Here is a 26,884-nt window from a genome sequence, read left to right as displayed (position 1 = left end):
GACGCTACCGGTGACGGTGGCCGAAAAGTCCACCTCTGGACGGTCCAGACATCACGGGCGGCAGCGTCGACGCCGGAAGCAGTTCGATGGACGCAGAACCAATCAGCGTGCGGCTGGCAGCGACTTCCGCTACGTAACGGCGTCATCGCTGCTGCCAAGATGGCTGCCGCCCGCCTGGGATCTAATAAGTCGTCGCCGTGCACTGTGTGGCCCTTAAGTTCTCAACTGATGCTTGTATTTGACTTAGCTTGTTCCCTAGAAGCTTCGACAGCAAAGCGATCGTGATATCTTTGAAGTCTTTCCGAGTACCGTACTCAAGTTCATCGGTAGGCTTAGCAGGAATGAGTGTATTGGCCGAATACGTGGCCTCAAAGATGTACGGCAGCTTCAAGCTCAGAGGCCATATATTACAAGTTTGTGCTTCTTCTTAATGCCAATAGCTGGCGCTACAAGTCAAATAAAAAAAAAATACTTTTCGGTGGTGTTGTGTCACTGTGACTCGTTTTCTGCACCACAGAACTGCTAATGAGACATAAAAGCTATAATCAGGAATATATCTTGTTGGTCCATTGACGGAAACTGTACACTGCTTTACGAGGTGTCAGGTTCATTCCCTCTGGTCACACTGTGTGACGCTGAGCTAACGCTCTTCATATGGTTTGCCGCCCTCTCTGACGGCGTTGATGCGACGACGCCGAGGGACGCAACGCCAGGAAACGCCGGCAAAAACGCTCTATATGGTTCGGGCTTAAGAGCTCTGCTCTTAAAACTTCAGCTCCATTCCCCCATCGTGTGCACCCTTAGAAATAGCCGTTGACAATTTATCTCTTGAATCTTTCTTGTAAAAATTTTATGTTCACCTGTGATTTTCGTAAAATAGCACAATCATAGTCAAGCAATTGCATTTACACCTCATTGTGAAGGGCTTCCAACAAATCATCGGCATAAATAACGGTAGACGATCAGGGATTCTTTGTTTACCTGCATTTCAAAGCCCAGGACATTTGCGGCACGTCAGAAATAACCTGTAGCATTTCACAAAGAACTTCAATAGCATGGCAAATTAGGCGAGTTTGTAACCTTTAATTTAACGTAAAGCGCGAATGAACTAAGACGGAGCAAGGAAACTGGATGATCATTTCAGAATGCTTGTACGCTACTGTGAAGGGCTTCAGTTTTCAGAGATTGTTTTATGGAGAGTGTGCTATACTTGTCAAGAAATTCGAATATGACGTTTGAAAGATAAATCTCAAGGGGGGACACTTGCAAGGGGTCCCCCCCCCCCTCCTCCCCAGCCTGAGCACAAGGGTGTCAGGAGCCCCCTGACCCCCCATGATTTATGCCACTGTACTCCCCTTTGCCATAGCAAGCCATCATGCCATTTTCGGCCCTAATTCAGATTGATTATATATTTATCATATATTTATATTTGCTTCATGTAATACATGGCTTCTGCCTTATTTTTCAGGAAAATGCATCTTTAGAATGGGCATCTAGTTTGATGAGCGCTTACTACCCACTGCTCCTCACTGGTTCGTCTCTTATTGTCTGCTTTTGGGCTGAGGTGAGTAATTAGATATGAAGTAGTCAGGAGCTTGCAGTGAAAGTATACAGCGCTTTGTACTTCTACATATGTGCTGTCCATGCTTGTGGAAACAATTGCTGGAAATCCAATTTGTTCAACTGGTGCTTTTAAAACATTGCTACAGGCTCAGAACAGCTTATGTGCTGTGCAGCCATTTATTTTATAAACCTGTATGTGTACAACCTGTGCACTTTTGTGATGCATTAACAATTCAAATTTTTTTCTTATTCCTTTCTGTGTTTATACATGACACGTTCCTGCATGAGTGTTCAGAGGTGAAATATGGGACAGTAGAACGTTCCATGGCATTCGGATGAGGCTGTGATATTCCTTTGAACTATGTTGGTAACTGGTTGTTCCTGCGCATTCCAGGTGTTTCACCTCCGTGACCTCCGGCATGACAAGCCGCGTTTCCTTAGCAAGTCATTTCTTGGCTTTCTTGCATTCAACATCATCACCTACTCGCTCCTGCTGGCTGAGTTGGTGCTCACACAATTTGCTGGCTATGGGGAAACAGAAAGGGTAAGTTACATACTGGAAACTATTCATGAGATTTTATTTTGTTGAGCCACTTACAGCCTACACTCTTTATGACTGCAATCAACCAGCCCAGAATGCGACTCTCGATGCCACGGACTAAAACAAGCTTTCCTATTGTGATGAGTGCTTGAAAATAACTGCCTAAATAAAGTAAATGTGTGCTTAAATAGGTATTTTTATATTTAATCGACTGCAATTAGTCGAACCTTTATATAATGAAGTCTGCAAAAGCCTGCAATATATTTTGTCATATCAAAATATTGTTGTATTGAAATTTGACCTTTTATGCAAAGTACAGTTGCTGATAATTCTGAAAAGCAAACTGTATTGGAAAAAGAAAAGTAGTTCTGCTAGTTAGATGGTGCAGAGTTCTCATGAATGCAGTAGAAGGTTTCATAAATTGCACTTGAAATCAATAGTGGGCTAATAATGTTTAATAAGCATGGTAAGAGGAGTTAAGAAATCTGCCTAATTGGAGTATTTTTTGTGGTTCGGCAGGATTTGAACTAAAAGGGACCCCGTGACGCCTTTCCAAGTAATCATAGAGCTAAATTTATGTATGATACCCCTAAGGCCCGAGGGCATTACAGAGGGGAGTGGTAAAAATGGGAAATGATATAGAAGAGGACAATTATTAACACAACACATTAGTAGATGTATTCACTTTAGAACCTAGATGTACAATGTTAGCTGATGCCTTGCTCAGTAGGTTGCAAGTGCAAAATATGAATAAACAGGATAACATGTTAATTAGTATACAGTGCTAGCTAATGTATGGTGAAAATCGTTCAAAAGCAAGACAATTAAGATAACATCTTAATTGAATTGAGTTGAAAAACGTTTTTTAAGGAAAGGGGCTGGGGAAGCAGGTAGGTGGGGCTCCTGTCCAGGGCTCCGCTGGCCTCACCGGCTCGTCGTGCTTGGTGGAGGAGTGCCACTTGGGCCCCCTTTTTCTCACTGGTGTGCCACGTCTCCCATTGCTCCATTCTGAATTTTTGCGCCGGGATGTGAGGCGTGTTAACTTTTGGGTAGCCTGAGCTCGCATTCCCACATAATGCGGGCGAGAGTTGGCTGTGCTCCATACATACATCGTATGTGTGGAGGGCGAGAGTTGGCTGTGCTGCATACATCGCACCCCCAAATTTAGGTGTCAAAATTTTGACTTTTTTTTTCTCCCGCTTAATAAATGCACCCCCCAACTTAGCTTCAGTTTTATTGGCGAAAAAGTGCATTCATTTACTAGTAAATACGGTATGTGGTTGGGTGGATGGTGTTGTACAGTGTTAGCTAAAGCCTTGCAAAAAATTGTATTGTTGTTGGTGTCAATGCCACTAAGAATGGTTTCATTGCCACAATGCTCTGAAAATGTTAGCGTTTTCTGCTTCCATTGTGACATTTATGGCGATGGTCAATGTTGTGTGGAAGTAATAAGGCTGTGAAATGAAGTCACGGCGAAGGGAAAGGTGGTGAAAGAATTCGTGAAACAAATTCTTCACCATACTAATCTTTGGCTGTCTTTGACATGAAGTGTTTATTTCCCTGCTGTGGGCAGTACAATATTATTTGGCTCATATGCTCACAGGAGGCTTGGCTGCTAATTGGCAGCATTTTCGGACTGTGTCCGAAAAGTGATGTAGGGCCCATTTAACAGTGGATGCGAACTGGATGCTACTGGATGCGAACAACGAGCTAATTGTGGCCAGTTCTAGCTAGTCGTAGAAGTTTAATGTTTTTTTTATCATTGTCCTTTTTACAGAGCCTCTTCTTGGGTGTGTTCAATGGCTCCTTTGCTGTCCTCATGGTCATTGTTGTGGTCTTCTTCCTGATCTATGGAGTGGAGGTCTACTTCAAGGTGTGTGATTTTTTCATGTGTGTCATTTGCTCTTATTAGTCACTAGTTAATAGAAATATTCTACTTTTTTTGGCTGCATCAGGATTTTTAATTGTGGCAACATGAGTCGCAGTGACATTGCTACCATGCAAGTGTTTATATTAGGGACCTTTATATCAGTAGTTCACATTTTAGTGATTCACCTCAGTTGGTTAAAGCAAATGGGCAGTTTGAAGTGTCCTCGACATTACCAAACTTGGCAGGTTTTGAAATTTGCTTGCTTTTCAGGTTTCAGCTAGTGTAAGGCAGTGAACTGGGTAAACTAAGGCATGACTTTACCATCATTCCTGGGTTTTTCTTTGCGGTGGGTGGCTGTGCTAGTTTAAACCATTCTGCATTTCTGTCAGTTGCATGTCTCATGCAGTTTGGTTTATCACAACGGTTGCTCTCTTAAAATTTGTACTGTGAAATGCAACTTGTGTATTTACATTATTTTATTGCCATTAAACTATTTCACAGCCTCTTCTTAGGTCGAAAACCAGTATATCTGATTCTTTATGGTAGATGACATTGCCAAACAACTTTCTGAGCAAAAGCTTCACTGCTGCCCTTATTGGCCATGGTCTTGTGCTTTTGTTAAAAAAATTTGTTTTTGCCTTTTCTATATGACCCACTGCTCAATGAACTTTGCAGAGGTAACACAGCTGTGTGTTGGCAGTGTTGGTATTTGAACTTGGAAAACATTTTTGTGCCAGCAGACAAGGATAGACAAGATGATGTGCTGTGTGAAGATGTGTAGCTCAGTGCTCTGTCTTGTACTTGACAGACAGTGTTGCAAAAGCTATGCAGTAGTGTGGTGATAGATCTCACTTTATGCGTTTTGCAAAGCAGTTGCTTTTTACCTACTACACTTCGTGGAATATCATTTTTATTTTATAACTCGTGCATCTGGACTTATAGTTACATCAAATTGTATAAGTAAAAGCTCGTTAATTCGACTCTCGTTAATTCGGAAAATCGGTTAATTCGGACACGTCATCTGGTCCCTGTAAATATATGCATCACTCTATGAGACTGGGCGCTCGTTATTTCAGACAGATTTGACCGCAAATCGGATAATTCGGCGACTTTCGGGCCGCTGGCGAGGCTCGAAAACGAAAAAAGAACCATTCGGAACAAAAGTGAAGCTCAAACGCTGCATCGCCATGGACATCAATCAATGGAGCGACATGTCCATAGAGCCAATGGGGACGAATATTTGGACACGATGGTAGAGCCGTCTGGATTCTAACGGTAGTTGCAAAAACAATTAAAAATGTTATCTTGTTCTCAACAGAAAAAGCTTCTAGCATCTTTCACATGCAATTTAGCTTTAAGAACTATGAATATTGTTTGTAGATTTTATAGCTGTTTATAAAATGAAATGCGTTTCAAATGCACAAGGGCGTTTTGATATGGCGCTGGCGTTCCACATAGCAGACGATGCCATCGCCGTCTGCTTCTGCGTCGCCGCTGCCCCCGGTCGCTCGGGCAGCCCCCTCTCCACCCTCCCTGAATTTCTCTAGTTTCCATAATGTACACAGTAGTCACTTACTCATTAGGTACTCACAAGTATCTTACATACTTACCTTAGTAGGGTAGTGCTGCCGCATACAGGCTGAGCGAAATGACAACGCTGATCACACAAACTTGCCGCAATAAATTATTTTATTGCAACTGCATCGATGTTTACACAAAATGAAGGACACGTAAGTAGCGTTTTAGCATGTATACTAGCAAATAACATGCATGCATAAACGTTTATATGCAAAGAAGGTACGTACTACGCATAGCCCCACCACAAATGTCCCGGGTGCAGAAGCTGTCCAGCGTTGAATGATAAATACATCGATAGGCACGAAGCCTTCGCTGGTATAAGAAAGGTATACCGCTAAAGTCCCTGCAATTCTGCTGCTCAAGATGTCGCACCACTTCGCTAACAGTATTCAGCAAACTGTCTGTAACTGATATGAACATATCCGCGTCCCTTTCACGGCCAGCAGTGCGGCGTGACTGTTTGTTTTCTGGTTTGCGCTGCCACCAAAAGTGCGTCACTTTCAAATCTTTTTAGCCTTCGCGCTATACAGGCTTATGACAGCCTAAAATTAAATGAGAAATGGTTTTCTTTGCATATTGACCTCAAGTCTTACAAATAAAATCGGCGAAAAAAAGGCTTAGATGGCGTTTCGATTACCGCTGCCGGCGGTGCGCTGTCGTCGTTTCGATGGGGGCAACACCTGAAGGCCCGGACGCGAAGCTCGCATCATGCCACTGGCTTGCATCAATTATCGGCTTGGCTTGACTTGAGACTGGCTGAACGCCTTTTCTTCGCGTGTGATAACGTGTGTATGGCGCGGTGTCACATTTTTGTTGCTTTGTTCCCGTTGATGTGCTGCATCGTTGAACGCAGTTTTATCGAGGAACGATTCAGTACGGCTCCTTTAGCTTGATCGTTGCTGGTGCTTTTGTGCTGACTTCTCGTGTGAACGCACTCTCCGCCGATAGCAACGCCGGCGAAGCGGCCCAAGTACGAGGCCAAGGACTTCACCACCAAAGTAGAAATTTTGCGTGCCCTGAAAAATGGGCTCTCCGGACAAGAAGGAGCTCCTGTGAAATGACGTCGGCAAACAATACGACGCGAGTCTCCTGAGCGCAGTTAGAATTCTTCGCTTATGTGTGGCAGAGCACGCCTGTGCACGCCATTGCCAACTGTTTCAGGCACAGTGGCTTTGTTGTACCCGACTCCAGCGATGCCGCAGTGGCCGAAGTGTCGCCGAACGACGGTGCCGACGACGGGCAGGATTTCGGAAGTGTTATGCCTGATGCAGTGACACTCGACGATTATATCGGCATTGATGGCGTTGCCACTGCCGGCTCTCTGATTGATGAGCAAATCGTCAAGGAAGTGATGTATGGCGACGAATCCGAGAACGAAGATCCTGAAGAGGAGCAGCCACACTATGAGCCACACAGGCCCCCTTGTACTGTGAAGGAAGCCGCGGAGGCCCTCGTTGTCCTTAAAGAATTTTGTTTTGGCACTGCAAACAGCATGCGAGCTGCTAAGCACCTTGAAGGGCTCAGAAAGATTGTGTCCGCACGAATTTCTGCTCGAAAACAGAGACGCATCCGCGATTACCTTGTAAAGTAAAGGTATGTTGAAAAAACTCTTGCATTTATTGTGTTTATTTCGACCATTTAATAATTCGGACATTCGGTTAATTCGGACATTTTTTCCGGTCCCTAGAAATCCGAATTAACGAGCTTTTACTGTATTAGTATTCGTGCACTGCTATACTTCCAGTGTGTGACATATCCTGCCTTTTGGTTGCAAGCACAAACGGTATGCTGTGGCCAGTGGTCACTGAATTGCATCACTCTGCTTGGTCCAATGATAAGTAGGTTCAGGTCTGCGACACCTTTCACATAATAAGTTTGTCACATTTTGTGACAAATGTTTGAGACAGTGTTATAGTATTGAATTAGTATGTAACGCACATCTATATATGTCGTGTGATGCACTATTGTTTTGGTCTTGAATATAAACAAGAAAAATCTGTCCAGTCTTCGTAGCATAGCCTGTCACATAAGAAATTGAGTACTGTAATGGGTGTGATGCAATTGTTTTGCACTAAACGCTTTTGCTTTACACTGTGGTGTGCAAATTGCAGGTGCGTGGTGCTTTTGTGGCTGGGCCCCCAACGCTGCCCAACATGTCGCAAGTGCACCAGTCACGACTAGGACTTGTCGCCTTTGCCACCCTGCTGCTGACAATGGTTTTATTCATTTTCTCTGATGTCATGGGCTCCTTCTGGAAGGACAAGTGAGATGCACTCCTGCTTTATGTTCAGTAGCATTGTAGAGATGTTGAAAAAAGAATGGTGCTGGTTCGCCTAAACATTAAAATAGAGGATGATTTATTTGGAGTTCTGCTAATCAGAAGCTCTCGAGTGCTGTCAGCATGCCAAAGCTACTTTCCTCTATGAAAATTTGGGCTAGTGAATTAAAGAGGCCCTCCAACACTATTTACACCCCCCTATTTTACTCGCGGGTTGCGTAGACTAAAGGATGGTAAGAGTAATGCAGCAAGAACGGCAGCATTAGTGACACGCAGTCCGAAGTTATTCAGCCTAGAAAATTCAGAATACAAGGGAAAAAAATGCCTACCCTCAGCTCGATTTTCGTGGGGTCACATGACCACATTTCACTCTCCACTGACGGTGCTAGGTGCCGCCAATGGAATGAGCTGAAAGGTCTTACGTAGGGGAAACTTGTACGTCATTATCGCCTGCTCCTTTGCACGTCATTATCGCCTGTTACCACAGTAACAAACAGTGTGGCGCCACAGCCCCCGCACTCTGAGAAAAAAAAGGGTGAGACCAATAACAGTGCGTCAAGGTGAAAGACTTTCATCCCTTGAATGCCTTGACACTCATGAGTGCACAACAAGAGGATGCGCAGGAGGGAACACAGGCAGGAAGAAAAACATTCGCGTAACGACAAACCTCCTGTGCGCATTTCTCTATGCTTGAAGGCCACAGGCTGAAAAGCAGGCAGCACCTCTACCTTATTTTCAAGTTCTTTGTTTTTAACAGCGAAGCTATTAAGCATGGCATGAAAACGTCCCTGCTCTGCAAAAAACTATCATCATCATGAACGTATATGTGCCACAGAATTTGGGCAAATCCCACTACTCACTTTTTCTTTCCTGTGAAAAAGTCTATAAGGCCCCACAGGTATATATTTCTATATAAAGTTGCAAATGTGTAGATTGACAGTGTTCAGAAGGGCACAAAGCTGGGTAAGTTGGAATGGGTTTATTCAGAAATGGCACCACGGGCAAAACAAGAATAAAAAAAAATGCAAATATTCTTTTGTGTCTTCTTTTCTATCCTGTACTTTTACCTGTGTTGCCTTGTCCGAGAAATCTTAAGTGTTCAGGCCTTTTTTTAAAGACAAATGGCGAGGGTAATGGAGTTTATCGCACATTTTATCTATATTCTTTTTCATTCTACGTCTGACTTGCAGTACCCTACTTAATAAAATATGACTGTCATGGGCCACTTTTTTATTACCGCTTCATTTGTCTTCCTGCTCTCAAATATAAACTTGCTCTATTAGTGCATGTTTATTATGCAAAAGAGCATGCATTTTTAAAGAACGTTTTATACATTTCAGGAAGTCTAACAGCTATAATCAATCTCTCCTTATACTGAATAACTGATAAAGACAGCAAGTAAATATTGCAAGCACTGTTTTGAAAAATGTGGTGTAGCTATAAAGGTCACTTTTGTGGCATGAACAGGTGGCAAATGTTTGTCATAGTCTGCCCACTAATGACTGCTCAATTTTCAGAGCCAAAAACCTGGTTATTTGCTGACTATCTGGCTATCTGGGCCAGACATATTCATCTGGTAAATGTCACTGCGAAGAAGCCATCACCGCATAGTGGCAGAAAAATGCCAATCGGCATGCAAAATTGCTCCTAGTGTAGTGCTACATCATTTCAGATCTGTCTGCTCTGAATGGTGGACTCGCTACAGTGCCACACCTTTCCCTTACCATGTCAGACATCAGAAAAAGCAGTACTCATGATAAAGTAGGCTTATATCCATAGCAAGCTAAAGAGCCAGCACTCTGCTAGCTTCTTTGCTTTTAACTACAGCTGCCCTTGATGCATATGAACCTAGATGAACCTTTGAAGTTGCTAGTGTTTACCAGCATGAGCACAGCGCAAATGGACCTCATTGCACTATGCTCAACATAGTGTGTCTTTTTTGTTTTTCCATCAACATTTTCTGCTACGCTATTATGATCATCTTTTTAAGCATTTGCTTTCCCTAAAATATTTGTGCAGTTTATTGCTACTTTACTTTGAGCACTGGATTTGTGCTCATGACTTAGTTTTTGTTCTTAGTACTTTAAGTATAAGTTGTTTGAAGGGGCTTCTGTGTAAGCAGCATGTGGTCTCCTTCATTAGTCGTAGGCCACACCTTGAAAAGATCATAACGTTCATTGTGCAGACTGGGACTGTCGCTAACAATATGCTGCTTGTACACCATTTGTGAATCCTTTCATTGTACTTGAACTACTCACCTACCTTAGCTTCTCTTGTCACCTACCGTATAATGCGGAATATAGGTCGAGGCGGAATATAGGTCGACCCCCTTACCATGACCGGCAAAAAAAAAAAAAAAAAAAACACGGAACTGTTGACTGAAGCACTTTATTCAGTCCTCCGAACTGTCGGAGCTCTCCTCCGAGGACGACTGCCTCTCGCTAGCCGCCTCCCACAGCATGTCGTCCTCGGTGCCGTCGAGAGCGTTGCTTATGCAGCACTTCTTGAATGCGCGCACCACCATTTCCTCAGGCAGAGACCTCCATGCCTCGGAGACCCAACCGGAAACTGTCGCGAGAGGTGGCCTGCGCAGCCGGCCTGTCGGGGTCCGCGGGTTGTCGCCAGCCATCCATTCACTGTACAACGCACGCACACGGTCCTTAAAGGGCTTGTTGAGGACGACGTCCAGCGGTTGCAGCGTTGACGTCATCCCTCCCGGAATGACGACGAGATCAGTCTTCCCGTCGCGAAGTGCCTCCTTCACCGATGCCGTCAAATGCCTGCGAAATGCATCCAACACGAGCATGTTCCGGTGCTGCAGGAGGGCTCCGGGCCGCCGGTTCCACACTGTGCGGATCCACTCGCGCATTAGGGCCTCGTCCATGTACCCCTTCTCGTTCACGCGGACGACGACATCCCGCGGGAAGGCCTCCTTCGGCAGCGTCTTCCGCTTAAAGATGATGAACGGGGGCAACTTTCTGCCGTCGGCCGTGCAGGAAAGCATCACGGTGAAGCGCGAATGCTCGCTTCCGGTCGACAGCAGCTTCACCTCCTTTTCCCCGCGTTCACAGACGGTTGTGGACGACGGCATGTCGAACCACACCGGCGTTTCGTCGGCGTTGCCGATCTGGCCTAACATGTAGCCATGCTGCCGCCGGAGGCTATTCACGTAGAGTTGAAACTCTATCAACTTGTCCTCGTACTCCTCCGGCAGCTTCTGGCAGATTGACGTGCGCCGTCGAAGGGCAAACCCTTTGCGTCGCATGAAGCGGCGGACCCAATAAATGGACCCCTTGAAGTCTTCTCTCGACAGACCGGCTTCACGGGCGAGCTCGACGGCTTTTGTGCGAATGAGCTCCGCACTCACTGGCAGGGACCTGGCACGGTACTCGCGGACGAAATCCGCCACTTTGTCCTCGAGTTCCGGGTGCACAGCTCGGCGACCGCGAAACGACGTCTTCCGCGCGTTACACACCGACAGTTTGGATTTCTGGTTGCGCCAGTACCTGACGCTTTTCTCAGATACTCCAAACTGCCGCTGTGCCGACATGTTGCCATTCGCTTCCGCGAATTCAATTACTTTTCTTTTAAACGCGGCGGTGAACTGGCGCCGCGTCCCGGTATTCATAGCTGGCCGCAGAGGAAGGTCGCCACTCGCTAGGGACACCAGATGAACAAGAAAAGAAAAATGGCGTCGGGCGTCGGCTCATCGGCTCATGGAGGCGATGTCGATGCTGATGCCCAAGAAGCATGCGACGCTCCCTGTTGCCAGACGATCACTCGGTTTGTGCCAAGGGCCGGTATATAGGTCGAGGGGCGACTTTTTAGTGACATTTTTTGGAAAAAATCTCGACCTATATTCCGCACTATACGGTAGATTGGTACCAGAGGACAAATGGTTCTAAATTTTTTAGATCTTAAATTGAAGTTCTACTTTCAAAAGTCATTGTAAACTAAGTTCTCTTTTTTAATGCAGCAAATTTTATTCAAATTGGTTCAGTGATTTCCCTTGGAGAACATTTCTGGGGTTCACATGCATATGTTCAGAGAAATTGGAGTGTGTCCTCGCCTTTCCAAGGTAGTCGGAACACAGGAACACAGACACTGGCATGTCTTCCAAAAGTAGGCTGCTGCAACAGTATTACAGAGCATGCCCATAACTGAAACAAGCCAAAGGAGCTTATTTTGTTGGACCACTAACCAGTAGGATCTTGCAGCTGATGGTGCTGATAAAGTGGTATATCACGATATTAGCACTGTACCTGTCACGAATGTGGTTTTTGGCAGACTTGGGGTTGTAATCAACATTCATATGCAGGTTCTTATTTATTTATCTGTTGCAATGCAGGGTGGCTGTGCTGGGCCGAAACTGCCATGATGTAATGTTCCGTGTCATTGAGATGGGCCTGGCACTCTGGTTTCCTTGTGTGCTCTGGAATTGTGTCCAGTGAGTGAATCTATTTTCTGATCTTGTTGTCATTTCTATTTATGAAACTTATGAATTCATTTACTGTTGTAAAATGTTTTTGTTAAAAGCAATCCAGCATACAGTAGAACCCCGCTGTTACGTTCCTCACTGCTGCGTTTTCCCGGCTGTTACGTCGTTTTCCGCCGGTCCCGGCATAGCTCCCATAGGATACAATGTATTGGGAACCCCGCTGTTACGTCGTAACTGTCGGACCGTTCCCATATGATACGTCGCGAAGTGCGCCCGGAGCCGACCGAGTGACTACCAAAGAGAGCGGCCATGGTGCATTTTCACGCAGCTTGGCCTCGTTTGACCGTAATATTAGCCGCATGAGAGGCGCAAGCAACAGAATCTTTCAATTGATGCAAACAAAAGCATGGCCTTCGAGATTCAAATTGCAAAAATGGCGTCTATGACGTAACTGCTCGCGAAAGCAAGGCCTTCGAGATTGGCATTTAATATTGACAAAAGCATAGCCTCTGAGATTTGCATTGCACAAACATGGCGTGTATGACGTAATTGCTTGCGAAAGCAAGGCCTTCGAGATTGGCATTCACTTCTGCCATCGCGTTGGCGTAGACTCATCATCATCGTTATTTGTCGGAGAACGGGAGGAGTTCGAGCTGGTTGGAGCTCGCATGGTCGTGCGTGCGGTTCGCGGTCGGACTCACCGCGCCGGTCGTGATTGCTTGTGCTTAGTTCTTTCATGCCTACAGCTGTTGGTGTTAAAAAAATCACATACGTTGATTACATTTCTGTGGATGAGGCCGTCCTAAGCTCCGCGTTTCTATCCATGACTAGATCGCGGCTGAGCGCGCCAATTTTCGTGCTGCTCGTAAGAATTGAAATAAAATTCTGTACCACTAAATATTTTGCTGTTTTTCCTGTTTTTCGGCTCTTACGTTTCCCGTCTCTTACGTTTATTTCCTACGGTCCCTTCAAAAACGTATCAGCGGGGTTCTACTGTATATGCAAGGATAGATTGATGTGGTGATGTGGCAACTTGTTGCTACTAAATTTCTTTGTTCCGGAGTAAGAACATTAAGGTTGTAACAAAAGCTTGCAGATGTAAACCGCAAGGAAATGACACACTCATTGAGTTTGAGCTTGACACGTACTGTCAGAAGCCTGAGTAATCTGAAGTCTCAAGGGACTTGTAAAGAAAAATAAGTGCCTTTATTCTACAAATGGCAAAGAGAAGCTTGTTGGGTGTGTCGCTGCACACAACCTGCATGCTGTATATTCAGTCTGTATTTCAACTTTTGTCTTGCTGTTGTTACAGATAGACAAAGGCATGGTTCACCTTATGTGGGTCATAATTTTTTTTTAGAAATGTGTGCTCCCATGATCACATTTTCGTTGCCAATTTAAATTTTTCAATGACTTGTTTATAGAAATAAAAAATAAAACTGATGTTTTGTTGACGATGGAGCAATGGAATAAAGCGACGAGACTAAAACTTTGACTAGTTTGTTGTAATGCATGTTCAACCGCCAGTGCACCCACTCACAGACAGAGAAGGAGGAGCACCATAAAACATGGTGCTGAACTCGTAGTAGAATTTTTTATTCAACTTAAATAACAGAATATGAGGCGATAATCCACAAATTTCCCATGCACAAACGGGAGGGAAGGCTGTCGAAAAAATAAAAAGGGATAAACCACATAGTATATTCATACACAAAAATTAAAACTTCCAATTATACAACTTGCATAGTGTCGCCAATGGTTCACTGACAGGGACATAGCTGCCATATTTACTCGATTGTAACGCGAGGGGTGACTTCTCATTGCGTCCAGGAAGAAAAAATAGTTATTTCGGTATTCACTTGTAACGCGAGGGTCGACTTTAGGTAGCAAAAATCTGGAAAAAAACTCTCGTTACAATCGAGTAAATACGGTATACTCGGGGTCAACTTTCTGTGGCAATGGAGCGAAAGCTACGGTAGCGGAGCTTACTCCTCTGTGTTACTGCGCCAAAGTAGTTCCCGATAAACTGGTTTCGATTTCGGCGTGAGAGATACGCATTTTCTACAGTTCATTTTTTCGCATGTGCTCCGTCGCTAATATGCATGCCTGGTTGAGTGCGTTCAAACGATCACTGAGCAGGCATGCATATTAGCAACTCTTTCCCTACGCTTCATTTGCTTCTAACTAGGCTAACACTCAGAACATCCACCTTGAGCCGTGAAACAGTGCGCTCACTTACGCCGGTAAGCTGGCAAACCGAACGAAATGCGGAAACAACAGAGAGTCCCGGTTTCATCAGCCCCACAGACCACTTGCTTCATTTGTTTTGACAGCTTTTGGTTCTCAAGCTTCTTGAAAATCCTGTGCGGCGATTGAAGTGGCGAGCTACTGGAGGAAAAAGACGCCGTCAACGAGGGGGCCATGTTTTCTTCTTTTTTACCTGAAGGGAACCTATGCGACGCCAGTGGAGAGCGCCACAACCAAAAAACCTGAATATTAAAAAAAATAATGCTGTTTCACATAATATGGCTTATAATTCTGTAGCATTATCAGTTTGAGGCTAAAAAATAAGAACTGTACATTTTTGAAATGCTTAGGTTAAACACAGCAAATTATTTTTTTGTGGGACTACTTCCAGCTGTGCAGTGAAACTGTCGAAACGGCATGGTTCGGTTCTGTAGCCTTGACTGCATTGCCACAGAAAGTTGTCCCCGAGTATAAAAACTGTTTCAGGTGGGGGGGTCTAACCCCCCCCTTTATGCACATTTGCGCATGTTTGTATGTGCACCTATACAAAATTGTAGATTTCGGGGGGGGGGGGGGGTTCAATTTCCCAAACCAGCCCCTTCGCTGTACACTGATGCAACAATTACTGTTTTATGAAAAAAAAAAAAGAGGAAAGAAAGAAGTAAATGAAAAACTTGCAGTAATGAATTGTTAAATTGTTTCACCAGCTCTCGCACATATTTTCAAAGTATACTGATGCCTATGCAGTAAACATTTATAAGTTCTTTTGTCTCCATAAGTTGACAGTCTTATCATTTATATAGTCAGCCTGGTACTGCAAGATTTAAGTTAGCTAGCTCTTACTGTATTGTACTTCATGACTGCTTTATACTAGCAGGCATAGCGAATTCTCTGCTCTAGTGCCTTGTTGAAGCCAATACCATCTGTATCCACTCAGACCGCAACAGCTGTGGATACTGAACCCGAAAAAGCTCCTTGTGCGACGAGAGCCTGAGAAGGTGGTTCCTACAGGCACAGAGTCAGAGGCCCTGTTCTCGGTACCTAAAGAGCTGGCCAAGAGTGGAGGTGAGTAGAAGTGCTTGGCTTGCTTGGTGGGAACATTCAGTGAAGTCATTCGTCACGGTGATGAAAGGCTCTGTTTTAGTTTCTCGGAGGTGAAGCCACACAAAAAAACTGCTTTTTAGTGAAATTTATCATTATAACATGGCTATGAAGCTAGCCAAAGCAGCCCACAGAGCCATGTTCGCCACCTGTTTGTAGTATTCTTTTAGGGGCGAAGCTCCTTAAGGCGGCACCCGTTCGTCCCTCGTAGTCGTCGTCATCGTAGTAGTCCGTAACAAGTCTTACGCTTTGACCTCCAAGGTGGTGCCGGTGGGAGATGTCTCCTGTGCGTTGTTGAACAATAAAAAATTCGCAGCGTGCGCGTTAACTAAAAGCCGAATTCTTCTGTCTCTCATTCCCCATTAGCAGCCATTGGCATGTTCCAGTAGGAAACGTTAGTAGAAGTGTAAGTGTTAGCTAAAAGCCGACTTCTTCTGTCTCTCATTCCCATTAGCAGCCATTGTTTACCTCCAAGGTAGTGCCTGGTGAGATTTCTCCTGTGCGTGATTAAACAATAAAAATTTTGTTCAAAACGCCGTTGATTGATGAAATAAACCAACGAAAGACGCCAGATGTTTTGTAAAAGCAGAACAAAAGAACGCCAGATGTTTTTCTTAAAGTGTAGTAGTAGTAGTTGTATGTAGCCACCTCGCCCGATCGTCAACGGGCGAGGTGGACCGGCAACGGCGCGAGGACCCTGCCGTACGAGAGTTAAATCACACTAAAAGACATACTTTGCGGGCGATACACTCTAGTGAGCTTTCAACTTTTCGTCTTAATGTACATGATAAAGAAATTATTTCTACGAAAAACGCAAGGCACACCTTGAGCAATATATTTGGTTTTGGGACGCTAAATGGAACCATGAGGCGATGCGAAGCCGGAGCACTTGCACGATCGCGTTCCGTTGGCTTTCGTTGGGCATGCTACCGACCTCGCGTCGTGGAACGCGCGTCCTGTCTTCCCTCTAGCCTTGCCTTTAATTCGCACAGGGCGAGCGGGGAATGCGGTCGCTCTTGGCGCTCTTTCGCTCGGGAGCGGACTTCTTCCTTGCATTTCACCGATCACAAGTGATAATGAAGGGACCACGTAAACCAACAGTACAATAAAAGTTTGATGTTTAATATATACACGATGTTTCACACTCTTTATATTATGTACTGGGCGCATTTCACGGAAGAGTTTCACGGTTTACAGATGATTCCCTCCGTAGCTTCGCCCCACTCATCATCATTCACCCCGTGGATATGCTGTGATTTTTTCCTTTTTACATGAGTTGACGATGACATATGCAGCTTAAGATCAGTGCGGTCACTTATTTATCAGGACCGGATGCATTATGGTGTTTTCCGGCTCCCATTGGAACTGAATTCTGCATGAATAATGCTTTTTGTGTAGCAAGCTATACAGAAAATTGGTGATACTGCGAGTGCCGGAAAATCCGATGTGCAACTGACACATCAGGTGCGCTTCTCAAGGGCTGGCAGTGGAGCAGAAAGTGACTAGTTTATTGAAAAGCAAACGAGGAGTGGTTTAAGAAAATCATTGCATATGTGTGCTAAAGTAACTAACCACTATATCAAAGACAAAACTTAAAGGGTAGTTTTCACATCTTTCGGCAATCTTAAGGGTCCGTTTTGCCACCGCTTGACACATGCGTAGTTTTATCCGGTGCAATTCTTTTGCCACACCTGAGCCTTTCCACATGCTGAGCTATATACGAGTTTTGTGATTCTACCGTATACTCTCAGTTACTTAAAAAACCCGTGTATAGCTCGGACCCGCATATAGTTTGAGGTGTATTTCGGGGATAGCAAACGGCAGAAAAAAAAAAAGTTTTCACCCAAATATAGCCCGAGGAAAACAGAAACTGGATGAATACATTTATTCAAACACTTATTCATCGTCGTCTGACACACTTTATTCGGAAACTCCCTTGTTAGAGATGCTCTCCCACAGCACCTCATCTTCCCTGCCATCAAGGGCGTTTGAAATCGAGCACTTCTTGAAGGCACAATGAACGAGCGCCTCGGGAATGCAGGTCGAAGCCTTGGCCTCGGATGTCATCCCGACGAGCTCGGGCCAGCAGTCATGCAGCTGTTGCTTCTCGGAGGTGATACCTCCGTTTAGCACGAGTATCGATGGGCACGAGTATCGATGGGAGCCCCAGCAGTGCTCCATTGCTCCCGAACGAAGTCTGTCAATTCCCGTTCAGCGTCGGGAAATTCTCCATTTTTGGCCCCCGGAAACTTCACAGGCCGCTGCACACGAGGAGGGCTTCTATCTGTTTCCCCCAAACGAGAATGCTTTGCTCGTTCATGTTGAACTGTCGCTCTGCAGCACAGTTGCCGATGGTTTCGGCAGCTGAGATCACCTTAGACAGCCGAATACTGCTTTCACGGTCCTCACATGGCGTAAAATCGTGGCCGTCGTAAATTGCACCAAGTGGTTGCAGTGGTGATAGTTGAATGTAGGACTTGGTAGACTAATGCTACCGGACGCAGGAGCATGATGATGATAGCGGCGCGCAATTCTGAAACCGAAACTATGAATTCCTGCTGAAAATTCTTGGGATCTGCATATAGTATGGGGCACAAATTTCGCATCATAAAATCTAGAAAAAACCTCAAACTGCACGTGGGTTTGGTATATCCTACACATGTTCCTGGATGCTCTGACAACATCTTAACGATGCAACATTCTGGCAAAGCATTCGGACACTCTGATAGGGCTTTATATCTGGCTGTTCTTAGTGATAGTTCTCTTCTGGCACTAGCTTGTGGTTGTCCATTCTCACCGACTGACATTTGATGTTGACCATGATGCTGCTGTCGGCTTTCGCTTTCTGCATTCATTTTTACTACATGGAAACCTTTGTGGTATTTCCCTTCATAGCCTTACTGTAAGTGAAAAAGTGTGGCTTCGCACAAATAAGTTGCCACTAATTCCTCAGCAAACACCTAGGTTGTCTTTTTTCGCAGGCTCTTTCAAACTTTCTTGACAAACACATTTGCTGTGCAATTGACCTGAGTAAAAGTAAATAAGGATGAAGCCTTTGTCACCAAATTATCACCATTCTTATGGTAATTCTTAGAGTTCATGAAAGTCATCCAAACGTTAACTACTTATCTGTGACCTTCACATGCTCTGAAAGCAGTCGTAGTCAAACAAATGTTTAAAAAAATGGTGGTGCTTTGTTGTTGCCTTGCAGATAGCCTCAGCTCTCTGGAAAAAGTACCAGAATGCTTCATCTGCTATGATACAGAGAGAACTGACGCAGGACCCCTGATTCGCCCGTGCAACTGTAAGGGGGATGTCTCTGTCGTGCACCATGACTGCCTTCGTACCTGGCTGATCGAGGTAGGTGTGGGTACTTGGGTGCCTTTTCGACAAAGTTGCATGTCAAATGCAGTGGTGGGAAACCTGCGCCAATTGCGCCAATCTGCGCCAACTGGCAATTGCTGCTCCACACTGCTCCAAAAGGGTCTTTTTTGCCTAATTTGCGCCATTGCTGCGCCACAACGTGGTTTTAGGAACCGAAACCGTTTCGTGGACAGCGCGCTTCGTGAGTGGATGTACGTCGTGGTCGCCATCTTGAGCTGCTGCATTTGTTAATGGCGCCACTAGCGTCCCAGCCATCATGACAGCCGACGCAATCCAATTCAATATCAGTGGCAACGGTACCGACGGTACAGCAGCACTAGCTAAAGTCCCTGAAACTTCGTAAAGTAGCGACATACGTGCATGAAAGCGCGCCTCCTCTCTTTTCTCCCTCCTCTGCCCTCTCCGAGGCTGACGCCGCGTCGGCATTGGCCAACTGCAGTCACGTGGGACCGCTCGGAGCGTTCGTTTGTTTACAGTCGCTCGCGACTGCCATCTTCGCTCTCGAAGCGCGGGTTCGCTGGTTCTCAGCGCATGTGTTTTATGGATACGCGCTTTCCATTCCGCGTGCGTTGTGCTCCGAGATACCTTGCACACAAGACCGACGTCACGGTTGGTTGCCATGGGCTTCTGCTGCGCTTTCGGATGCCGAAACAAATCAAGTGAAGGCAAAAAGCTGTTTATGATACCGTCCGGGAAGCGCAACGAGTTGCGAAGGAAGGCTTGGTTACACCGAATCGGAAGATAGAACTTTCGGCCGACGTTTTCGACGCGACTATGCGATGTAAGTTGCTATCCTCGCACTATAAGTACTCGTCGAGGTTCGCGCAAATCGCTGCGTGCTATAACGCCGCAGACACGTCTCAGTTATTTGGGCAGTACGTCGCTTTTCCTCACACGTTTTATTGCTGCTTCTGCGGGGTCTGTACTAAGTGTTTTTTTTTTTCGAAAATGTGATTGCGAAACTTCAGAGATTCGGCGCAGTTCTTTTGAAGAAACACAGTTACCGTGTGAAAGCTCACATTAGGTGTGGTACTCTCTGTTTTTGTTGCGTGCTCGTTTTTTCTGTTTTTTTTCCCCGAAGCAAATAGCTTTCTCTGGCTCTTTGACGCCGACAGATCCGCCGGTGGACTTGCGATAAAAGGTAGGTAGGCAAAGCGTGCGTGTCCAACCGAGTCGCAGGGTGCATTCATCGTTTAGGAACCTCACGTACACGTGTTATTTAGCGCGAAGGTTTACGTGCGTTTCGTGTGGAGGTTTATATCCGCGAGTGGCTTTCCGCCGCGGTGGAGCAGAGGTTGCGGTGCTCGGCTACTGACCCGAAGGTCGCGGTCGACCTCGGCGGTCACATTTCGACAGAGGCGAATAGCTTGAAGCCAGTGTGCCGTGCGATTTCAGTGTTCGTTAAAGAACATCAGATGGTCAAAATTTCCAGAGCCCTCCACTACGGCGTCTCTCATAATCATATCGTGGTAGTGGGACGTAAAACCCCAAATGATATTAATATCCGCGAGTGGAGCTCTCGCGAAGGAAACGTTTACGGTGGCAGGCTAGTTTATTCGTTCGCTTGCTCGTTCATTGAGCAGCGAGTATAGTTCGTATGTCAAGTACGTCTACGAGGCACACTTGCGCACTATGGTTGGTGCGTCTAATCTCTTAACGAATCAACCAACGCTGTCTAAATGTATCGACTGGAAATGATGTACGCCTTCTGGCGCATTCTTCTTTCAATGAAGCTCCGAGCTGCTGCTTGCACTGACAGTCATTTTCTAAATAAATAATAGTCGCCACTCTTAATACAGCCAACACCCATTGCCCATGTGTTTCTTCCACTCTAAAAACTGTCCGCACCTTTTGTGAAGTCTTCTTGCCCCTCACCAATAACCGTCCTCTGGCTAGTTTGCGCTTCCTTTCTTGAAAACTCGGCGCTCGGCACTTTCCTATCAAGGATGCTTTTTATTAACACGCACGTCATTCGTGACCTGAAAGTAGGGCGCGCCCGGCGATAATGCAAGGAAAGGCGCGCGAGATTGATAGTTATTGTTTCGGGACAGAAATACGCCCCATAGCACGCCCTTTTTGCGAGGTTGCTAAACAGTTAACAGAAAATAGCGAGCGCAGAGATTTGGTGAAAAAGAAACAAACAAGTGAGCCAGATGCTGGATATTATTTTGTAGGAAAGAGACGCCTCAAATACGCCCTTTTGTATTGCAATGTACAGTGCTACATGATGCAGGCACGTATAGCGGCGTTAACTATATTTACCCAACCGATACTTCGGAACGGCTACCTCTAGTGCGTACTGGCAGCCTCAGTGCGTCATTGGTATGCGCGGCGAATTCGCCTCGCGAGGACGACGTGTACAACGTATAGGTTTTAGAAGGCTTCATGTAGAGCGGGACATTAACGTTCAACATCACACATGTCCTTTACAAACGTGTCCTAACATCTCCTAAACGATATAAAATTTTAAAAAAAAGATACAAAGATCTAGACGGCTAGTGCGAATGCTTAAAGCGCGCCGCCTGGCAAGCGCGCGCTCCCTTTGCGAAGCGTCGTCTGCTACGCAAGAGCAAGGTAGGTGGCGCCATGCTCGAAAAGAGAGTGCGAAGGAGAGGAGAACGAGGAGGAACGCGAGCGGAGGAGGAAAGTGTCGCTACTTTACGAAGTTTCAGGGACTTTAGCACTAGCACCCTAGCTACCCTAGCAGCACTGCAACCGCGCCGCAACCTTCGCTTTCTGCAAGCGATTCGCACTCCTCGATGCTGATGCTCTAGCGGTCCTGGCAGCGGACGGAGGTGCGTTTGTGTTGTCGCCTAATAAAAGCGTGCAGTATGGTTACGACAGAGCTACGCTTGCTGTGCCGTACGCATGCGTTTATCGTAATGGCGTGAGTGTAGCGTGGTTTCTGTGTGCACGATCCGCAACGATCAACTCCGCAACAGCGAGCTGCTTTCTTTTCTACAAAGCGGTGCGCGTGTGAACGCGGCCGCAGCTGATTTCGAACGGTCAAACCACGGCTATGGTGGCTACCACGGCTGGGAGCAGCACGATCACGGCGTGCGAGTGCGCTAGTCACGTGGATTTTTTTTTTGTATTTCGCGGGCTTTCTTTGCAGCTTGGCTGAATTTCTAGGCTAAATTGGCTAATTCTAGGCACCTTGGCTAAATTCTAGGCTAAATTTTCTTCCTCTGTGTGTTTCATGAAAAGTCCGTGCCTGCTCCAAACACAGGGGTAGCTGCTCCAAAAGCAGATTTTGCCTGCTCCAATGGCTGCTCCAAAATGCTGGAAGGCATTCCCACCACTGCAAATGTGAAAAATCCCTTTATCATGACTAAGACCGTGAGGTGCTGTTGTTTAGACCAAAGTGTCAAACCTTACTTGAACCAGAATGTTGTCCAAAACGAAACCTTAATCGAAACCGATATCCTTGGCACGAGGCTTAAGGGGAGACACTGGTCTCGAAACGAAAAGTTTTATTATTGGAGATATTGTAATGAAATTGGGTGTGTATATGTATTTCTTCCTCCTGTTTTCAAAAATATAATTAGTTTTCATGTACTTCAATTAGTTATCAAATTGTGAGAGCATAAGTGAAATCTAATTAGGTAATTTCTTACGGGTCATTAAGACACTTTCCCTCAGTATTTTTAGGTTCTGTTTAAGATGCAGCTGTAGCCAAAGACCTGCCATGTGGAGCTATGCTATTTATATTGTCACTGAGATATATCATCATATAAGAACTTTCAATTGTATTGACATTGTGTAATCTTGAAATGCAATTAGCTCACATTATTGTTCACAAAATTTCATATGTTCATCTTAGCCACAAAAAAATAGCATAGCTCCACAGTCCTATTTCTTACGAATTCAACGGTATAAAATTTATCAAAATTACCTTACAAAAACATAATGAAAAGATCCGTAAGGCTGGTCAAGTTGGCAAAAATGTGAAGCTGAGAAAATCGCGTTTGAAGATTGACACGCACTGTATAAATTTCTAAAAGGAACCTTTAACCATAAATTTTATTCACATGTTCCCATCTGTTTCCCTTCAAAACAAACAGAAAGTGTCTTGTTCCACCCAAGGAATCATATCTAAAAAAATTTTCCAATGTGCAAAGCATGATCAAAACCCCACCATGACAAGCGGCTGGGGGGTTCTGGAAAAGCCATGGGGTATGAGGCTCAAGCGACTGGCTGCTCATGTCTTTTCAGTCTTTAGGAAGAACCTTCTAGATGTTAGGCAGCATGTTACCCTGGGTAATAGGTTGCTATGCTTGAGAGAATACCTTCAAAGTAGTCCAGGACTGTAATCTTCAGTTGCACCCGTTTTGTGTCTCCTTGCAAGAGTCTTTTTTGTGTTGGTGCTCTTCAGATGAGTTGCATTTGCCTTGCGTAAACGCAGAGAGTCTTTTTCTAGGCTGTGGTCCCAGGGCACAGCCGAGACAAAAGTTTGAGTAAACAACATGGTCAATTACAAGGCCAGTGTAGAGCTCAATGATGCAGCCCACACCTATGTGTGAGCTCCGACCTCGCGTCATCCATGAGCCGTCGAACACAACATCGATGTTCCCTATGGGGTTCAGGAAGTCTGTATACAGCTCTTTTATTACTGCCACACTAGCAGCTTCACTTTCAGTCGCTGTGTTTTCGCAGGCTTTCACTAAACTTTTTAGGTGTCCCTGAAACGTCTTGTGGTGCAAGCCTCGGTGCGAAAGGTTCATACACGCACAAAAGTCCGAAAGGGCAGTAACACCTTTGCCTATCATCTGTATCCCCTTCATGGCCCTCATGTTGACTTCGAAGGGAGTGATGGTGGCAGTTCCGCTCACTCTCGGAGAAGAAAATTGCTTCTTCTCGAAATCACAACTGCTGCAAGAAAAAATAAGCTTTACCGCAAGGCCGTACTCCTTGTCCGTTGCCTTCCTCACGCTGAGACTTTTGCGTCGCATTTGTCGCACTTCGCTTGTGCAAAAAAGTTATTCAAACTTTCATATCGACGAGCAAAAAATCGGTCCCGGCGTCACCGGTCTGGCACTCCGCGCTTACTCCAAGAAGGTCGAACTTGCGCTGGGTAGCCGACTTTCCAGACAGAACGGTCTTCGTTTGCGCCGATCTCTCAACTCGCTGCGCCTGCTCCGCCGTTGAGTAGTACGCGGCATCAACCCGAAGTGTTTCGCTAGTCGAACTTGGTCCCACGGTGTCGTCAGTTGAAGTTCCCGGCAGGTCCAAAGGGTCCGGCCGCGACTCCAACTCCGCTGCCGACGGTGCACTTGTAGCCGGCGCCTTCTTGTTCCAAGCCCGTTTTTTACGGCTTCCAAAAGCTCGTTGCGTCGATGGTTTCAGACGAGAGTCTCCAGGCATCTCGATCGCGTGGAAAAACTACCGGCACAAAGTAGAGACACGGTCCGTCGAGAAACACGCACGATCGCAAAAGCAGGCGCACACAAACGGACAGCCACGGCGGAGAACCAAACACAAAGAAAAAAAAAATGACGTGTCGGTCGCGCCAGCCAATGGGAGACTCGGAAAGGCGCGCTTGAAAAGCGCGCCGCGTGAGAGCCAATCAGTGGCCTGGAAACGACCTTCAGAAAACCCGCGACGGCGGCCGTTCTGCTTGAGCGACGCCATTTTGAGATGGCGCAAAATGTGCACAAAGAAAACAGCTTCAAATCTAGCCCAAGATGGCGGCGCTCGGCCCGCTGCAACGCTCATGGCGCGCGCGGGAAGTTCGAACAAATTTCGTCCTTTTGGGGACATTTTAGTGCTGCCGGGGTGCTTTGAAAGCCGATTTTATCGCGTTTCCCGACCGAATTTAGCGTTAGCAATTTGAGAGTAGGTGCTCAGAAGTACAAACGCCTCGAAAATAAGCTTTGCGAAAAATCGATTTTTTGACCATTTTTGACCGTTCCAAGACCCGCGTCTCCCCTTAACTTGAGCCAAACCTGAACGAAAAATATATTGGTAATCTTTTTGAAACAAAACGGTCCGAAATACACATAAGTGTGAACAGTTGTTGCACTCTATGGGAAGAGACTAATTGAAACAGAGATTTGTGTAAGTGATTCGGGTGTATTGCTATTTTTGCTCAGACAACTGGGTTCCTGAACAAATACGAAGGTGTTCATTTATGCAAAATACTAGTTGCATGCCGTTGAGTAAGGATGTCTTGCCTTTATGCAGCCTATCAATTTCCTTTCTTGATTTAGTCATAGCAATTTATTATTTTACCAATCTCAACATGTTTCTATTTCTTGAAAATTATTCAAGATGCTGCAACCTTTAACTCAGCTGCAATGCAGTGCTCATAAAATAACCATGAGGATGCCTGCTGTAGTTATTTTGACTAAATTTTGCCAATATTTACGTAAAAACATCGATTGCTGTTTCTACTCTGCCAAAGGGTCAATTCCTTCCCCCTCTTGACAAAACTTATGGACGTGCCATGCACTCAGCACAACACACGATTGGAAACAAAAAGGAAATTAAATGTGAAATTGCAGACTACAAGTACTTGTGAAATTACAAGTGCACTCCTTTGAGCAGTTCTGCCCGGACTGTTTTAGCTTAGTGCATAATTTTATAGCACCATGCATTGTGAGGAAGATTTTCACTGTCACAAACCAATCCAGTGCTACGAACTGGTCCATGAACTGTTAGATTTGTATCTCTCCGAACCAAATCTTCTTTTTTTGCTTGACACTCTGGTTTCGACACATACTTGGCAGCAGCACTCATTGACAGCTGCATTATCTGTTGTTTTTTTCTCCTTGTCTATCGATCTATTGGAAAATGTTTATGTAAAGCATGTTACCTGGTAGGAATGGCCAAACTCTAGATTATTTTCTCCTGCTGCTGAGCACAACATAGATGGCCATTATGATATCTCTTAGAGTGCACTTATATAGCTTTGGAATATTAAAGCCCATAAATCAGTCTAGCTCAGCAGCAGTTGCTCAGTGTGTTCTTTTTGCAACCACAATGCAGGACATGGTAGACTAATAGCAAGATAATGGCACACTTGCGTGTGGTGCAAATAGTAATCACCGTGCAGGTCAGTTTTAGTGCTTCATTTTAGCTACTTGTTCAGAGAATGTGGCCCGTGTAAGCTCAGGGTTTGCTGCCTGAGCGCCATAAGTTTGTGAGAACTAAGTTTGTATGTGCACATCAGGCACGTAGGCAAGGGGGGGGCCCGGGGGGGCCGCCCCCCCCCCCCGAAATGCGTCCAGTCTTCTATATGCCTGGGCAACTTTTCTTTTCTTTTTGCCGTGGAAAGACTTTCTTTCGAACATTTAGGCTCTGGGCCCCCCCCCCCCCCCGAAAAAAACTCCTGGCTACGTGCCTGGTGCCAGTGATGTGATAGCTGCGCCAATTGTGCCAAACTGCGCTAAGACGTGAAAGCTGCTACATCCTGCTAAATCTCCGCTGTTTTGCTCCAAAACTGCGCCAAACTATAAGCACACTAGCGGAAAAACGTGCGCAGCGCGCCGCCGGCGGCAAAACGCGACACTCCAAAGCTGCCGCGCGGCAAAATTTTCGTGCCGCGAGAGGAATGTGTTTGTGCATCATTTTTCTCGGCACGCTGCCCGGCGCTTTCTGGGGACATAATCATAACCGACATAACCCTCTCCAGACTGCTGCAAATTGGCGTGACCCCCGAAAAATGCATCTTGGAAGGAGCGGCTCGCCGCGAGCTGGTGTGACCGCACCGCCGCAGCAACATACAGTAAAACCTCGGTAATTTGTACTCGGTTAATTGGGAATCCTGGATAATTTGTATTATTTGCGCGGTCCCAAATTTTTACATGTAAATTTAACCGGATAATTGGTGCGGCCAGTCTGCGACTTCCCGGTTAATTGGCACACTTGGCCGCGACTTCCAAG

General features: G+C 45.6%; 1 protein-coding gene across 2 annotated transcripts in view; it reads left to right on the top strand.

Moving 5' to 3' along the window:
- The window catches only part of LOC119396228 (uncharacterized), a 51,654-nt gene that overhangs the window by 13,541 nt on the left and 11,229 nt on the right, over positions 1 to 26,884 (top strand). For both annotated transcript variants that reach the window (XM_037663353.1, XM_037663368.2), the window contains exons 5-11: positions 1,469 to 1,564; positions 1,958 to 2,107; positions 3,882 to 3,977; positions 7,664 to 7,815; positions 12,179 to 12,277; positions 15,453 to 15,580; positions 18,828 to 18,976. In XM_037663353.1, the coding sequence (XP_037519281.1) occupies positions 1,469 to 1,564; positions 1,958 to 2,107; positions 3,882 to 3,977; positions 7,664 to 7,815; positions 12,179 to 12,277; positions 15,453 to 15,580; positions 18,828 to 18,976 (870 nt within the window). The remainder of the gene's footprint in view (positions 1 to 1,468; positions 1,565 to 1,957; positions 2,108 to 3,881; positions 3,978 to 7,663; positions 7,816 to 12,178; positions 12,278 to 15,452; positions 15,581 to 18,827; positions 18,977 to 26,884) is intronic.

This window comes from Rhipicephalus sanguineus, chromosome 1 (genome assembly GCF_013339695.2).
Source record: "Rhipicephalus sanguineus isolate Rsan-2018 chromosome 1, BIME_Rsan_1.4, whole genome shotgun sequence".
Classification (NCBI taxonomy): Eukaryota; Metazoa; Arthropoda; class Arachnida; order Ixodida; family Ixodidae; genus Rhipicephalus; species Rhipicephalus sanguineus.
Note: the sequence above shows the minus strand (reverse complement) of the source record. Positions and strands in the feature narration are given on the sequence as shown.